Here is a 17,260-nt window from a genome sequence, read left to right on the forward strand (position 1 = left end):
ACTTTTTTCGCTCAATCAACCGTTCGTATTTGTTAGCATCTGGTTGATAATTAGCCTCGTGTTTCTGTCTCGTGTACATTAGCTTCGGTCTCCCTCGCGCTCTCTCCTGCGCGCGAATGTGTGTGCGCGCGCGCGTTGTTTGCTCTCCGTTTAACCTCGGAACAGCGATTCGAGGCGACTCATCACGGCCGCTTTCAAATCTCTCTCTCTCTCTCTCTCTCTCTCTCTCTCTCTCTCTCTCTCTCTCTCTTTCTGTATCTCCTCGCCCCCTGCTCCCTCCTCTTCCTCCTCCCTCCCTCCCTCCTCTTCCTACCTGATTCAGATCCGCTCCGACGCTATGCGTATGACCGCGTCTCTCTCTGCAAGGCGAGCACCACCGGAGAGACCCGCACGCCGCTGCTGCTGCTGACCGCCGGCCGCCCGCGAAGCACCCAACGCCGGCTGACGAGCGACCCAGGCCGGGCAGCAGGAGCGGGAGACACCGCCGCTGATTAACCCCCGCCGGAGGAGAAGGAGGGAGACGTTAACGGGCGAAGGTAAATAATATCCATATTTTATCGACACATGAGAGCACAGAGGGGGTTTATTTGTGCGGAGGAGGTGGCCGCGCGGTAACGGTGGCCGTCCAGGTCGCTGATTTATGTGTTCGCGTTTATGACAGCTGAGCCGACTGAGCCCATTTGACGAATATGCGGGAGTTAAATTGAATATTGATCTTTATTTTGCCGCCGAGAGCTCCTACACTAAACGGCGATACGGACGGAATGAATGATCAAGCTGGCTGAGGCGCACGACAGCCTGTTGTGCATCCGTTTTTTCTTTCTAATTCATTTTTTTTCCACACCCGAAAGCCACAAAAACACCACAAAACACACTGAAAACCAACGTGTACACGCGCAGGTATTATTATATTTACATTTAGTCCGCTTTAAACAGGAATGTTTTCAAGTTTGCTGTCATCGGGGAGTGAAGTGGGATGCAGGCAGGTTTTTGTGTCCACATCGCAATCAAGGAAACGCACGCAACACACACACACGCACACACACTCGTGCGCGCCCACCTGCACACACACACACGCACACACACACACACACGCACTTTTGTGTGTATGTGTGTGTTAATGCCGCTGCATGCTAAAACACGCCGGATCAAATGCATGAGACTCAGCGGCTGTTCCACGTGCGGGGGCGCGTGCGTTAACGAAATGAAAGCACGCACGCGCGCCCGTATCAGATGTTATTGCATGTGTAATGCAGGGCACTCTTCCTGTAGTGAGCCATAGGATCAATCCCATCATCCTCCTGCTGTATTTGCCCGTCATGCACATCGTTCATCTTCATCATCGGTGCCTAAAGGGCTGCTCTGCTTCGCAGGGGCTCGTTTTAAATACACAGGCCTTTAAACTGTAAAACCTGAGTGTGTTCTCACAAGCGCAGGAGTAAGTGAGGAGGAACCGAGAAGGAGAAGTGGCCGTCATTGTCTCTAACGGAAAGAGTGCCACGGAGGAGGAAGAGGAATAATTAATAATAGCAGAAGAAGAGGGAGTTGGGGAAGACAGTTTGTTTATATGTTCCTTAACTTCCAGCAAGGGAGCTGCCAACCACCCCCCACCTCCTCTTTTCTCTCCTAATCAATAATTCATTCCTCCATCTTTTCCAGAGTTGGCCCCGGATAGAGCGATCGGCAAGAGGACGAGTGTGGCGTCCCGGAGCCTGCTGTCCCATTCGTCATCCTCTCCTCTCTTTCCTCCTCTTAGCCAAGCTTTCACCTCGCCAAACTCCACTCTCTCCTCTTCTTCTCCTCCTCTTTTATTCACGTCCCCCCTCCTCCTCTGCGCCTGGCAAACTTTGCGTCCAGCTCAGCGTCCACCGTGCCGGCGTCCTCCCGCTCCCTCCGTCCTCTGCGTCCGACCGTGAGCTCGTCATGGCTTCCAAACTGAACCCCAACGTCCTGTATGTGGCGGAGCACGGCGAGTCGCTGGGGTCGCCCCAGGCGGACTCTGAAAGGACTCACATTGTAAGTACTGCTCAGTCTTCTTTTAAAGCTGCAAAGTCAATGTAAAATACGGCTGTTTGGCAAAGTGGAGCTGCAGCAGGGAAAGAGGAGATTTACTGTGTTTGCCCGAATCGCGTGCACAGGTTTCACCGCTACATGAACAGTGACTCCTGACTCTGTGAGGCCAGATTTCTGTTACACTTGCATGTTAATCGCTCTCCTCCTGCAGAATCACAACAGCCTTCGTGCTTAATAAAATCCCTCTTTTTGACAGAACAGGGCAAAGATTCACACGTCAATGTTCAGCTGTTTTTAAATCTAAGTTGGGCTGATTTCACATCATCTCAATGTTGGAAATCTTCAGCATATTTAACCCAATGTATGTTCATGACTGAAATGATATCTTTCAGTTTTTGTCCTTTGGTCCACAAGTGTGCAAGACCGGTCTTGCAGCCCGACACTCGGCTGTCCCTGCACATAGAAACTCAACTCGTACTCATCCTGCAGGAGAAATAAGACACGTACTGTACAGCCCTCATGGATTTCAGCTGCAAAAACATGCTGCAAAACAGCAAAATTTCACAACATCTCAACATTAGACACTGAATCTTCACCATGAATGGGGAAAAGTTGATCAAAGTAAGCAGTCAAATCTCCTCAGCACACAGGAAGTGGCGAGCAAACCCGCCACTGGTGTGTTTATAATGCGAGAACGAACAGGTCAAGAGAGATTCATTCACTTTCAGAACAACGAGCTGCGAGTGTGTGTGTGTGTGTGTGGGGGAAAAAAAAGCATCTTTGGTGGTCAGACTGTGTTTCTGGGCGTCTTAATTTTTTATGAGAAGTGACCTGCAGGAGCAAAATGACCGAGAAGCTGATTCCAGACATTCAGTGGTTCCCAAATTTACTTTAATTTTAAAGGCTGAGGAACCAAGTTGATTTCCCAGAAATGATCCACGGAGAACCGAAGGCCTCAAGCTACCACTGATGACTCAGGGGTCAAGTCCCTGGTATTTTTGGGGAACCTGAAGTGCAGCTTGCACAGTGTAAACACGGTGTGAGACACAGAGGACGCAGGAAAAAAAGAAGAAATGCACCAATAAGTAGAACAATTAACAGCTATCTCGATTTATCGCTGAATAATCCGTGAAATCAGCTTTAGGACCATCACGGTGCCAAAACATTTACAAAAACTAAATGATGTGAAAATATCAAGATTACTAGAACATTTTAAGGTCTCTTCTGAAATATTTGCTTGAGGTTTTGAACCCAGAGTCTCTCACATCGTGGCTTCGGCTCTGCTTTGAAGTCTTGTCGAAGCTAAAATCTCACACTGCAGATCTGAAGGAGTTATTTGTTGTTTCTGCGCAACTAAATCATTTCATGGACCGATCCACATGTTCGTCTTTGGCTTTTTTCTGTCCGCTTTGAATGAATTTGACCCAGTTGGTGCTATTATATGGTCTAAAAATTGGAAATTTCCCCACTGTGGGACTCATAAAGGAATATCTTATCTTAAAAGCAGTGAAGTTGGTGGCTGCGGATCACTAAACAGGTTGAGTTCCTCTGAAATCAGCGACTGGGCTTGAGTTTGCTTTCTGATGTCCTCTCACATCAGGTCTAGGCGGGATAATGAAGTAAACCTGTGCTTAAAAGGCTCCAGTTACTCTGTATTAGTAGTACCTGTAATCCTTCCTCTCCCTCCAGGCAGGAGAAGCTGGAGAGGAGTCATCAGACAGCGACGGGGAACAAGAGGAGACGTCGCACAAGTTGATCCGTAAAGTGTCGACCTCGGGACAGATAAGGGCCAAGGTAGGAAAAGACGGAGCGAGAGGCAGCGTGTGTGTGTGTGTGTGTGTGTGTGTGTGTGTGTGTGTGTGTGAGTGTGTGTGTGTGAGTGTGTGTGTGGAGCCTCTGCAGTGTTTCATCCATCGAACAGGCTTCCCAGAGCTTCTGGATTACCATCCAATCAGGAAACATCAGAGAATTCTATTTTCCAGCTTCGCCGTTCATCGTCTGGTGGTTCAGATGTTGGTTTTCAGCTGGACGTTTCTGAACCCCTTTTGAGAGTTTTTTTTTTTTTTTTAAACTTTATACATATTAAAACAGGACTCCGCCAAGGTAAAAAGCAACATTAGCAGAGTGGGGAGGGATGAAATATTTAGGTTCGTGGAAGTGCTCTGAACTTAGAGGAAAGTCGTGGAAGTTTTCGTCAGGGTCGCGCCGGGAAGCCTGATTAAACGCTTGAGCTGCTCATTTATTTAGGAGGAATTATAAACATTTAAACACCTCGCCGAGGAGTGGATGTGTGCGCGTGGAGGTCATTTAAAGGACACGTGTCTTACGCTCTGCTCGCACGCCACGCCGTCACGCGCTCGCTGCATCACTCAGCCCGCTGAAGGGTCTTTGGCTGCCTCGTCTCTGTCAGATCGCCTCTTTCTCGTGTGACTTTATTAACCTTTAAGTCCGACCTTCGACCTTATCCGACCCTCGTCCGTGTTTGTAAAGGTCAGCTGACTTCCTGTTCGGGCCTGGCTCACTTCCTGGAGGTGCAATCTGCCTCTCTTACCGCCGCGAGTTGTGTTAAAGTCTCTGATAGCTGATCTCACATAATTGCACAGTCTCTTAGTGGACGGCTGATGGCTGCGTGTTGGCCCCCGGACTGCGTTTTACAGGAAGATATTGATTGTTTGATATTGGCCTCTTACTGGCAAACACACTCACACACACAAGTCTGCCTCATTAGCTATTGATGAGCTAATATCCACAATGAGAAATGCATTATTTCCAATGCACAAACACAGATTTGACACGACTGTCCGATGATTATCATGCATGCGCGCGTGTTGGAATCCATCGCCTGAACTGACCGTCGACTGTAAATCACGCACCGATCAATATCACAGGATACCCGTCACCCCCTGTCGTCCTGGAGACAGCATCCCATAATGCCATGTTTGTTCCTGGAGCAGATCATGGTTTAGGATATCAGTCTGGTATTGATCGGCTAATCTCATCGGACGGCGCCGTAATGTGGTGTTGAGGGTGATGCCCACGCCCATATAAGGACGCGAGAACACCATGGACAGCACGCCATTTGGTTGATGGGGGAAGAGAATTACAGGTGAACGCCACGACCACATCGTGATATGTTTACTTTTTATTTTGTGCGCGTGTCACGTGTTTTTTTCTGCATCTGTATCAAGTAAATATATGAAGAAAATTCTGTCTTCTGCGGTGATGTCATCATGCAGCTCCCTTCCTATTGGCCGGAAGAAGCTGCAGCCGGCGGTGGTGGCTGGGGATCTTGGATTCAGCAGCTGTCAATCAAATTTGTCAGATTAGTTCTTTGTGTGTTTATGTTTCTGCGTGTGTGTCGATTAGACTGTGTGCACCTACGGTCATGTGACCTAGATTAAGCTAGTCATCGACTCCAGGATTATGCCCAACAATGGCCTGAGCGGATTAGCGTGTTCGTGTATCCCTGTTTGCTTTTGTACATGTGGGTGAGAGCGTTTGTTTACTGGTGTGTGTGTGTGTGTGCGTTTTGTTTACAGCCTCTTCGTCTCATGTTAAGCGTCGCCTCCCCTCATTTTGTCCCCCGCCTGTTACCGTACTCGTTAGAGCAGCGGTCTGTTGGCGCACTTGTCAAGAAGGTGCTAATTCTTCTCAACTGTGACTTGACATCCTGACGCCATTAGATTAATTCAGCTCCTCACCCACAACTCCCTAAATAATTGTACAGATGCAGCGATAGAAGGACCTTGAAAGACTGGGGGACGTCCGTGTTGGCTGTAATTAAATATCTTTGGTGTAGAGATGAGCTTTTTGATACCGGGGCACCAGCAAAGCGAAATTTATCTCAGCAGAAGCCGGAAAGACTCACTGAAGTCACTCCTTGCTGTTAATTCTATGAGATTTGAGAATAATAGCCGTGATTTCAGACTGAAGGGGTTTGGATTGGGGTTTAAAGTGCAGGTTTTTTTTGTGTTTTTTTTGCAGTGTCATGTCGAGCCTTCACCCAAAACTCACACCCCCATCCTGCTACGTTTATGAGTAAATGCTCGCGCTGTGAATGCTGCTGCTGCTTTAGAGTCTGTGCTGTCATGAAAGTGACTCTGACCTTGGAGGTTTGCTAATAGCTCGGCTCTGTAAAACAGTGAACGCAGGACCGGATTTAACATGTGTGTTCTTGTTTTGAATCTTTGTCGTAATCTGTCGAAGCTTTTGGCCTGAGGTCTAAAACTGTGCGCGGCTGTCCTTTTTTTAACGGTCTCTTTCAGTCTTGCACCAGCCTGTCTGTGCAGAGATTACAAGAACTGAACCCAACCCGGCCTGCAGAGGAAACGAGACACAAATAGCCCTCATGTTTCATTTTTTAGATAAAGAAGGGCGTGAGCTTCGAGGTGCTAAGACGTGCACCTCGTAAACCGCATTGCCCCCCGTTCAAGTCTGTGTTGCATGTTACATCCTCTCTGTCCTCACACTTCCTGCCTCTGCTGAGGTGTCACTTAAAGGCAAAAATGCCCAAGAACGCCAATATGTACACATAAGCTGTTTAAAAACAATTTAAATGCCTCGAAGCAGCTTCATTTTTTATTATTGTTTATCTATTGGAATAGTTTATAGTCTAACTTCAGTAAACCAGAAGTCCTCATAAGGTCAGAAGTCCAAGTCCATGTGTTTCTGCGCCCATTGCCATAAATCCACCGAACACATAACACACACAGCCAATCAATAGCGTACATTATATCCAGATGTATGAGGCTTTATGGTGGCAGAGGACGGCATAATTCACAGCCCAGCATAGGTAATCAATGCGGTGATGCAGCAGATCGTGAAAGTCGCCATGTTAGAAACACGTTTGTTTACCCCGTTCCATTTCAGGACAAATACCATAAATTAAGAAAAGGGATTTCCACGTTAGATGTCTGACATTCAGAGCAGAGGACCTGGTTTGCAAAGCAGGAACTGTCTTTGTCAGTTAGACGTCTTCACTTCTGTCCACGGAGGACTCACTGCGAGCTTTGTTATCTGGATAACACTTCAATGATCCACTGAAATTATGGATGGAAATTCCAAAGTGTGTGAGACACCTTTGATTTAAGTGTCACTTGAGCTTTTCTCTGAAGCTCTTTTGATACATAATTTGCAGCTTTTTTAAGTAATTATGTGTTAATGGCTTTATCCACGACTGATGGGTCCAAAAAATAAGAAGGGGCAAAAAAAAAAAAAATAAATAAAAAAAAATAGCTCTGGATCGACGTAAAACTTTAAAAACAAAGATGTAGGATGGTCCAGATCTGAATTTTCCACCTGCTTCAAGCTCCGTCTGTGATTTAGTGACAGCTTGAGCTGGTAAACTAGCTAACCGCTAACATGCTCGCCAAGTGGGAATGTGGGCTGGCCAGTCAAAATACCTCTTAGCTTCTATTTTCTCTGTAAGTCTGCTGTGTAGTTTACTCCATTGTGGTGTTTTGTTCTCAGGATTGTTTAATTCAATTAGAGTAACTGGAGACCAGACCTCTCTAGTAGCAGTTATAACCGACAGCAAGCTAGCGAACTTGCTAACTGATAGTTAGCTTGCTAGCTGATACTTAGCTTGCTGACTGACAGAGAAGATGGTGGAAAGGAGGAAAAAGAAGTACTTTATTGATCCTGTAAGGGAAATTGAAGTGTTGCGGCAGCAGTTCACACACACAAAACCCACGCTAAGCTAACCTGAGGTACGTAAGGAAAAACTGGACATCGTGAGGAAGACAAAACGCTGCACGTTGGGGCGCTCGGTCATTTTTAAAGACTGATAGTGAAGAGTGTTCGTAAACTTGCGGACAAAGTTACGCATGAAACTCCTCTTTAATCAGCGACCTGTGACTTCCTCTGATTTTCCTGCCGTCTTCTTGTCTCCCCGTCTCTCTCTGTCTCTCCAGGCTGAGTTACATAAGCTTTCACACTCTTTCTTCTTCCTCCTTTTTTCCATCCTCTCCTCCTCCTCCCCCTCCTCCTCCTCTTGTTTGCCTCGCTCTCATTTGCTTTGCGGAAAACAACGGAGGCTCGGGAAGAGAATGAGGCGGAAGAGCAAACAGCTCCTGTGAACTGTGTGTGTTTTGTGATTTGCGTGTGTGTGTGTGTGTTTGTCGCCCGCCGCTCCGGCTTCGAATAGGCCAATCACGCGAGCCGTAATGGACGTGCACGTGCTCCTTCCTGTTGTCTCCATCGCACCTCTTCTTCCTCCTCCTTTCTTTCTCTAACCCTTTACTTCGTTTTCTTACATTTACGCACTCCTCAGCAGAAACACCAGCATCCTCCTCTTCATCAAACTCGGCCATCTTGTTATTTTCCCTGTTCCTCATCACTCTGTTTTTACATTATTTTTCCTCTTACCGTTAACGGATCATCGGCACCTTGATGTCTTTTTTAGACGTGAGCAATCGATAACTTTTCTTCCGAAATAGCAGCACCGCTTCAGATTATATAACCAGTCGTATTTCTGGCGCTTTGAGTGCTGACCAACAGGTAACACTTTTTTTTTTTGTTTTTTTGGTTAAAAACTCAGTTCCTGTGGATTTCCTGCACGCCGCTCTGGAATCAAACCCCCACTATATTTGTTCTTTTTTATCTGCATCTCGCTCCCAGTGCAGAAATCTGTGTGGGTGTTGACTGCAATAGAGATGAGGACGAGTTATAGATGTGTGTGTGTGTGTGTGTGTGTGTGGGACGGTAAACAGAAATGGCTTGAGGAGAGTGCGTGAGCGTGTGGGATGGCCAGCGTTGTGTGCTGCGCGCTTTGATTTATGCCCTCGGCTTGATGTGATACAGCTGCAGTAGTGTGTGGGTCAATACCGAGAGGGACGAGATGAGGGGAGAGAGGGACGGAGATAGACAAAATGGAGAAAATTAGTAAGTGGAAGAGGGAGAGAGAGAGAGAGAGAGATGGAGGCAGAGTTATATAAGAAATCCACCCAGCAAACAGCAGCCTCTAATCACCATATTTACCCTCACAACAGGTTGACGGCGCTGTCGAGGAGGCGGCCTGACTATTTAAGACGTGTTGCTTAGTGGCTGGTACAAAGGTTGCACAAAACACATTGTTCAGGCCGAACAAACGTTTTACGTAGACATCGTCTCGTTCGTTATTGTCCGTTCGGAGTGGCTGCTCGTCTTCATCATCAGCAAAAGCAAACAATTTAAGACTCACAGAGTGTCAGTAGGTGGGTTTCCATCCACCAAAATCTGCGTGGAAGCACTGAGTATTTGAGAAAATGCAGTTTTCACGCTTGGCCGAGGTGCATAAGTTCACCTCCTGATAATTGCAGAATGGTCGAGGATGTAAATGCACATTAATTCACGTTTCTTTTGCTGATTTTTCTTTAAAATTCTTAAAAATTTGCACTGCCTTTGGATGGGAACTCTTAAAAACTTAAATATCATTGTCAAATTATGAGTGAAACACTATAAAATTAGACATTTTTTTTAATCTGTTTTCCCAGATTAAGGTCTAATTTAAGACTGAAGGACACAAATTTTAATGTACGTGATTTAAAATAAAGGACTAAATGTAAATTTGTGGGTGTTAAAACACAGCTGAAACATTCTTCATGGATTAAATTAACTTGATAAAACTGCATGCATTATGAAGCATTTGTGTAGATAAATGTTCAAATAATGATACGGCAGTGAATGGATTTTTTTGGGCTCGGGGTTGTCATTGATATTAGCCTGTATTGACCTCCAGTGCAGCCCCAGTTACAGTACATAACCAGTGTCACTGATGTATTTTATAGCTAATCTATAGTAAAGTGGCTAACTTGCCAAAATGGACACAGCATGTATTATTGATTTACTTTAATGAAATTAGCAGGCTGTTAATCATACATGCATGAGTGTATTCAACCATGCGCATTGACACACACACACACACACACACACACACACACACACACACACTCACACACACACATGCTGAGCTGGTCTGTAGCAGCGTTTGCTAACTGGAGCCTCCCAACTCAGTTTCTATTGATTTGACCTCATTGTCCCCCGAGACGTCATACTGTCCAACCAGGGGTCTCTTAACGCACTCAAGAAAAGCAGGAAGTCCTCGAACACACCACCGAACACTCAAGGAAAGAAGGAAGTCCTTAAAAAGCTCAGTTCAACATAAAGAAAGTGTGTTTCCTCGAACAAACAGCTTCTTAAAAACTTGATTTTTCTGACGCGTTACTGTTGATTCTCCTCCTTTAAGTTCCACATTTATACAAATTTCTAAAGACTAAAGTGTAAATGTAGATGATAAACTGCAGCTGGAAAAGGGCAGATATCACTGGATCCATTGTTCAAACAATGGGTGTGAAATTTGCCCTAAAATACGAATGCAAACCGCAGGAAAGCGTGAAAGTGACTGAAGTCACTCACTTGGTCCCTTTTTTTGGAGGCTTTATGTTATATTTAAAAAAAGAGGAAACCTTTTTTTGTGGCACGATTTCACGCCTCACTTCACTTCCTGTCTCTCTTCCTTTTCATCCTCTTTTCACTGTTTGTCTTTTGTGTCCCGTCTTATTTCGATTCCTCTTTCATTGCTGCCACCTGGTTGTGCTTTATTCCTCCGGCCTTGATCTCTACATGCTCCCCGTCTCTCTCCTCTCTGACCTCCCTTGTTCATCATCCCGACCTCCCTTTCTCCCCTTTCATCCTGTTCTCCCTTCATCTGTCTCCTCTTTTGCTTGATGCCTCTCATATTTTCTCGTCTCTGTAGTAAAAGTCTCTTTCCTTTTTGTCTTTTTTTTATGATGCATTGTCTTTCCTCCGCTCACTTTTACGACCAGCCCAACTTCCTTAATTACAAATGAATCAGCATCCATCAGACCAGACAGTACGTGAAAAAAGCTTGTACTTTGTGTCGAGGAAGTACTTTCACAGTTAGTGAAAGATGCTAAAAAAAACTCCCAAAATACTGCTGACGTTTCCTCGCTTGTGTCAGAGCTTTCAACTTCAACAGTAGATGAACTTTTCTCAGTTGTGAGTTGTTGAATTCAGGTATTTTCAGGTGATCATTCCCGTTCGGACTCGGCGGTCGTGCTAACTCTACTCTCGTTACCTCTGTTGTAGAAAACTGAAAAGCAACAACAACACAACATATATCGTAGCAAGCAGCTCGTAAGCTTTCCAAATAACTTAAATTTTACTTTTCAGACTTTGAGTTTGAGCAAAAATAAGCACAGACATTAGCTCCCTTCATTAGCTGTTACAGCTAACTGCATTGCAGCCTACTGTGCTTTCCGGCTAATAGAACTAGCTCGCTAGAAGTTAGCATAGACTCGACTAAGTCTTTAAAGTCTGTACATACGGGAATGTGGAAACAATTTCAAAGACTCAATCATTACAGGCGATAAAGTCTACATCGACGACACAAACGCCTATCTGGCACACGAGCTAGCAGCGAGCAGTAGGCTAACCAATAGTCCGCCATTGTTTCAGACGTGTGCTCAGTAAGTTTTCTTGACCCCTTTTCTGTTGAACGCCCCTCTGAGAGCTTTGTTACTGGTTATAAATTATAGTTTAATCTATGTCTTCCATCTATTTACGGTATCAACGTGTGCACAACGTCGCGAATATGTGAAACTTCAGCTTCCAAAGATGCTTTGATGAAACTTCACGTCTCAGCATCCTGAGCGTTCTGTGTCCCGTCGAGTTGATGCATCTGCGGAGCTTTGAAGAGTCTCACCTCAGAAGTCACCTATGATTTGTTTTTTTACAATTACGCCACAGAGATTGATATCAGCCGCTAAAAGGCGGGTGAAGTGAGTTTACATCGTCGTATTGATCTCGCTCCATCTCCCCATCGCTCTGCTGCCGTCTCAAAGCCTCTCCTTCTTCTTTCACTCCTCCAGCCTGAACCTCCCTGTCTTTTTCCTCTCCATCTTGCCCCGTCATTCCTCCTCCCGCCCGTGGCTATAAAGTCTAAACCACCATTAGACTTCAGTCTGCGAGAGGCCATTAGGGGAAGTGTGTGTGTGCGTAAGTGTGTGTGTGTGAGACAAAGTTGATGAGTTATCTCCAGCAGCTGTGTCTAACATAGTGACACTCACTTTGGAAATGTGCTAATGATGAGGAGACGACAATATCTCTAGTCTGTGTGTGTGTGTGTGTGTGTGTGTGTGTGTGTGTGTGTGTGTGTGTGTGTGTGTGTCTTTAGTCACTAATGAACTTATTTGCGCTCTCAATCAGTAGCAGCTGCGTGTGTGTTTGTGTTATCGCTAATGAGCGAACACGTTTCAGTCTTGACAGGTGTGCATTTGTCTTCGTCTGTGCGCTGTGTGTTTGCGTGTAGAGCTGCTAATGTGCTAACGTGTGCTATCAATCAGCGGAAGGTGTGTGCGTGTGCGTGTGTGCGTGTGTGTGTGTGTGTGTGTGTGCGTGTGTGTGTGTGTCCACAGGCATGTGCTGTTTATCACGTCCTTGTCTCGCTCTCTCTGCTGTCGGCTGCCTAATGGAAACTGACAACAGAAAGCATGAGCTCTGGTGTGTTTGTCTCATGGATCTGAACGGATTCATGTCAGAGAGCGATGGCGTCCGCTCAGCCGGTTCAAGTTAGCTAAAACGACGGAAGGTACATTTTCTCAAAGTTAAACCATGCAGTTACATTAAGAAATACATGAAATGAACCTAAATGTCTTACTTCCGTCGTGTTTTCTTTAATGTTTACCACCGTTTGAGGCAGTAAATGCTTTAACCGCACCCGACTGGAGAATTAGCGCCACCAGCTTTTTATCATGATGCACCCAACACCCGATACTTGCGCCGCGATAGTGGATGGAAACGAGCATTACTTTGCCTTTTCTTTAGCAGATAATCTGGAAATGTTGATCAGAGTTGTGCTACATTTGCAAGTTGATTTGCAAGACCTGGAAATAGGTTGTTTGCAGTCACATGGCGTTAAATTCAAATGGAGGTCAGGAAGTGAAAACCGCAGTGGACGAGATGGAGGAAAGTTCTCACTGTGCTAGTTTAGATGAAATTATGAGGCTAATTTCTGCTACCTGCTCATTCATTTGGGGTGACTGTCATTTTGTTTTTGTCAGGGTGAGTGGCTTTTATTGTCCTGTGGATTAAGCTAGCTTTCCACCATTATCCAACTCAACTCCTCCCCACCGCAGACGGTTAACAAGACAGTTTTCCATCATTATTCAGTCAATTTTTGCATTTGTCACCGTTCCGTACGTATAAAAGCTCCTCGTGGTTTCTCGTTTTGATGGATTTGATTAATGTAAATGACTCTGAACAGGCCTTTTGAGCGTGTTGCAGAGCTTGAAAATATCCTGGTCTTTGCCTCATTGTTGAAACAGTAAATGAGAACTATTTTTAGACCAGGTCACAGGTAAAGTCCTAACCCTAACCCTAACCCTGAAAGTGCTTTCTTGAAATGAGTGGGAACCTGATTTCACATTGTGAGGCAGCGCATTAATGGCACAAAGGAGGGAAAATGGTGCTGCTCTTCCAGAGCAAATGGATCATCTAATAGCTGATTTGCAGTCAATGTGAGCCTTTTCCTGCTATTTCCAACAACAAGCAGCCTATTTTTGTTGGCTCTGTTCCTTTGTTTTGGCAATTACATTGGTTCAACGTTATTTGATTGCAAAATGGAGTAATGTGATGCTGAAAATGCTCCGCTGAAGCTCTCCCGCCTCTCACTGCTGTTTCTGTAGGAACTCGCCTGTTTTTGACTTTTACTTTGCAAGAACGGACCATCAATGCAACTTCATGTCAGAAGAAAATGACGGACATGTCGATAAAAAACAAGGGCCAGGGCCACACACCGACATCTCTTCTACTTTGCATTTTGTTTTTCGCAGTTTCCCGTTTTCATGTTTGTTTGAAACTCTTTCCCTCGTTTGGTTTTTCGGCCTCTGTGCACCTTTTCTTTTTAACCCCTCTGTATCTTCATCTTTCTCTCTCTTGCTGTGGCCAAAAATAGGCTCACTCTTGGTTTTTGTCAGCTTCTCTCTCTTGAAACCTCTTCAACAGGAAGCAAGACAGCCACCACAACACACACACACACACACACACACACACACACACACACACACCACACACACAAACATGTTGCTTTTGCAAAAGTGCCGTCCTGAGAAATCAGATGATTTAGTTTAAATTCTTTTTGACTGCAGCTCAAAATCAGATGCGTGTGTGTGAGTGAGTGCATGTGTACACGTGTGTGCATTCACGTGTCTGATTGTGTGTGTGTGTGTGTGTGTGTGTGTGTGTGTGTGTGTGTGTGTGTGTGTGTCCACGGGCTGTCACACCCCCTGACTTGAAGCACCGCATGAAGAGCAACAGTCTGAGTCAGCAGCATAGAAAAAACACATCTGCTAATGACACTTGATGTAAAGACTACAGTGTGTGTGTGTGTGTGTGTGTGTGTGTGTGTGTGTGTGTGTGTTCGTTCAGTCTTTGTCACACCAGCTCTCGTCACTACACTCCCCCTGATGCATTTCCTGTAGTTACAGTTATTATAATCATCATGGTCACTGCAGCTGCTCCTGCCTGCCTGCTGTGTCGATGCACACTGAGCCACGCAGGTGAGACAGGTGAGGTGGTCTGTCCTCATCGTGCGAGGTACAGCAGTGAGGCGTCTTGTCCTTGTTAGAGCGTAAGGAGATGGCGTGAACCTCCCACATTACGCCCACCTGGATGAGACAGCTTTAAACACGGTGCCTGTTAAACTTACCCAAAACCAACTATTCTGCAGGCTTTCCTGTTGGGCTGCGTTTCCTCTTCCAGATTTTCTGGAAATTTGATTAAATCTGCACCGCATTTGTTGCATGAAGTGGCACTTTTTTAAAGAAATGTCTCTCTGCCAGTCATCGGTGTGGAAGTGCAGTGTATGTCTGCAGTGGATACCCAATGCCAGTGAATGGAGGAGAGACAGAATCTTGCCAATCTGTAGCGTTAGCCTGCCAAGCTAACGGCCAGTAATGATTCGAAGTAAAAATACATCTTTGGCCCTCAAGTTTTGGTGCAGTCAAATCTGACAGTAGCGGTCGGGTTTAGTGAAGTGTTAATAGCAAAGATTCACGAATCGTGTGGACTCATTGCAGTATTCAGCACTAAATGTCCCTGCAGGTGTTTGTCCACATGTGAAAAGCACACGTGTGACCTCGTTTTGCATCGTTATTGTTTATTTTCTTCTGTTCGTTTTGTTCCTCCGCCTTCGGCCGTGGTAGTTGTGTATTTTCAGACCTGCGCTGGTGCAGCCCTGCGCTTCCCTCGTGGAGACACGGTGTCGAAGTCAGACGGGGCTGTGAGGAAGCGTGTGATGTGTCTTCCCTCTGTGCGAAGACGCCTTTTGTACACCGTGAACCTGTGTTGGCGTCCGTTTCACTTCCTGCACGCTGTGCAGCGCAGGAGGGCTCCCCTTTGTGCTCCCTATTACTTCACAGCTACAACCGCTAACTCTGATGCTGCTAATTCTTACTGCTCGCCGTGTGTGTGCACGGTGTGCGTGCACGGTGTGTGCGCACAGTGTGGTCATTCACAGTGGTCTGAGTCCTCATTCATGCCTTTAAAAAGACTTCAGCTATGATTTGAAAGCTGTTGCCGGTTCAGTGGACGTGTGGCGTGCTACAGCATGCAAATGACAAGACAATCTAACCTGCACCGTGACCGCACACTAAAACACAACCTTTGCCCCTCCCACACCTTTGATCACTACTGTACTGCATGAGAAAATGGAGACGTGGTATCTTTGTAGTTTTCAGGATAAAAGGTGACAGAGAAAGAAGTTAGAGTTGAGAAACACTGAGGTGGGAACAAAAGGCAGCCTAAGAGTGTGTTTCGAGGATTTGACGGGTCAGATGTTGTTGAAATCGTTGGCAAGTCAAAGGAGGTCACCGAGTCATTAGTAAATCTTACGGGAAGCTGAGTCTGAAAACCCGAGCGAGGCGCAGAGAGAGCGAGAGTACACTGGCAGCAGGGTGACTGTACTGGAAGGATGTGGCTTCCCTTCTAAAAACAACACATTTTATTTTTACACTGCTCTGCGTGTGTGTGTGTGTGTTTGTGTTTGTGTGAGAGAGAGAGAGAGAGGTTTGTCATAATGAAAGCCACACAGACACATTTAACCAGATAGATAGCACAGCAGAGACGGATGGATGGGTAGATACGCTGATAAATGATGTGGATGGATGCGCAGAAACCTGAGTCAGTCATGCAAAGGAAAACCAGTTTCACAGAAATGGTTTGATCATGAATCCACGTGTGGACGCACTGGATCTGCGACCTTCATCGTTCCTCCTCGTCAGCTCATTTAAACATCTCGAGGACCGCTCGCTAGCTTTTTCCAGCTGTGTCACATGGTCTCCCTCAGCCTCTCAGAACTTAAATCTTGACCTCGCACCATAGGCTATAAATAAAGATGGACGACGCGGCTCCGCCAAAATAAAAGTCAGTCCCTCTGACAGTAACGCGGTGACACGCATAAGCGAGGCTTCTTTCTCCATCTTCATCCTGCTCATATAGGCCAATGTAGGTCGTTCCTCTTCTTCAGATCTGTGGTTTAAAGCTCGGAGGGCTGAGGAGAAGCGCTCCATGTGCCGGCTCTCTGAGCGCCGAGGCCTTGTGTTTGTCAGGAGGCTGCGTAGGCGTGCCCCTCGCTCCTGTTTACACTCTTACAGCGAGCCCACAGTGGGAGAGAGGAGAAACACAGCGCGTCCCGATGGGAAGGAGGTGCACGGGGTCATAACCTCTCTGTATTTTTTGTTTTTCTCAAGATAAATTGTGATTTGTGGCCCAGGATCAAGAACCCAAATGTAAATTAACCTCAAGAGATCCAGCATTGTTTTCTTGTGACCACAAGTGAAGCTGAGCTAGCACACCTGAGGCTAAAGCTGAAATGCTCGCGTATTCATTAATCAATCAGCTGATTAAGCTGAAACATGACAAACTGTCTGAGAGTCCGTCTAAAAATGTGCCGTTTTTCTTTGTCTTGTAAGGCGCTAACTTGGAAATCTGTCGGTTATGGACTCATTGAGCATTTTCATTTGTCTGATGTTTCATAGACAAAAGTATTATAAAATAATTTACACATTTATCCGTAGATTAATCATCCGTGATGGCTGAGAGGAGCCGTTTCATGGTAACATTAAGACAGATAAGAGGCATCGAATGGGAATTTTTAGTTGATTTCTCGGCTGAACAGTCACCTCCACTCTGAGCTTCTTGACATTTTCTACTTCCTGTTTACGTTTTTCTGCCTGACATCCTGCCGGCG

General features: G+C 45.8%; 1 protein-coding gene across 1 annotated transcript in view; it reads left to right on the forward strand.

Annotated features, from left to right (window-relative positions):
- The first annotated feature begins 292 nt into the window (after positions 1 to 292).
- Positions 293 to 17,260, forward strand: part of LOC143317089 (diacylglycerol kinase delta) — a 61,779-nt gene continuing 44,811 nt past the window's right edge. The window contains exons 1-3 of the mRNA XM_076725041.1: positions 293 to 536; positions 1,660 to 2,016; positions 3,703 to 3,807. Coding sequence (XP_076581156.1) covers positions 1,924 to 2,016; positions 3,703 to 3,807 — 198 coding nt within the window. The 5' untranslated portion in view covers positions 293 to 536; positions 1,660 to 1,923. The remainder of the gene's footprint in view (positions 537 to 1,659; positions 2,017 to 3,702; positions 3,808 to 17,260) is intronic.

Source organism: Chaetodon auriga, chromosome 24 (assembly GCF_051107435.1).
Source record: "Chaetodon auriga isolate fChaAug3 chromosome 24, fChaAug3.hap1, whole genome shotgun sequence".
Classification (NCBI taxonomy): Eukaryota; Metazoa; Chordata; class Actinopteri; order Chaetodontiformes; family Chaetodontidae; genus Chaetodon; species Chaetodon auriga.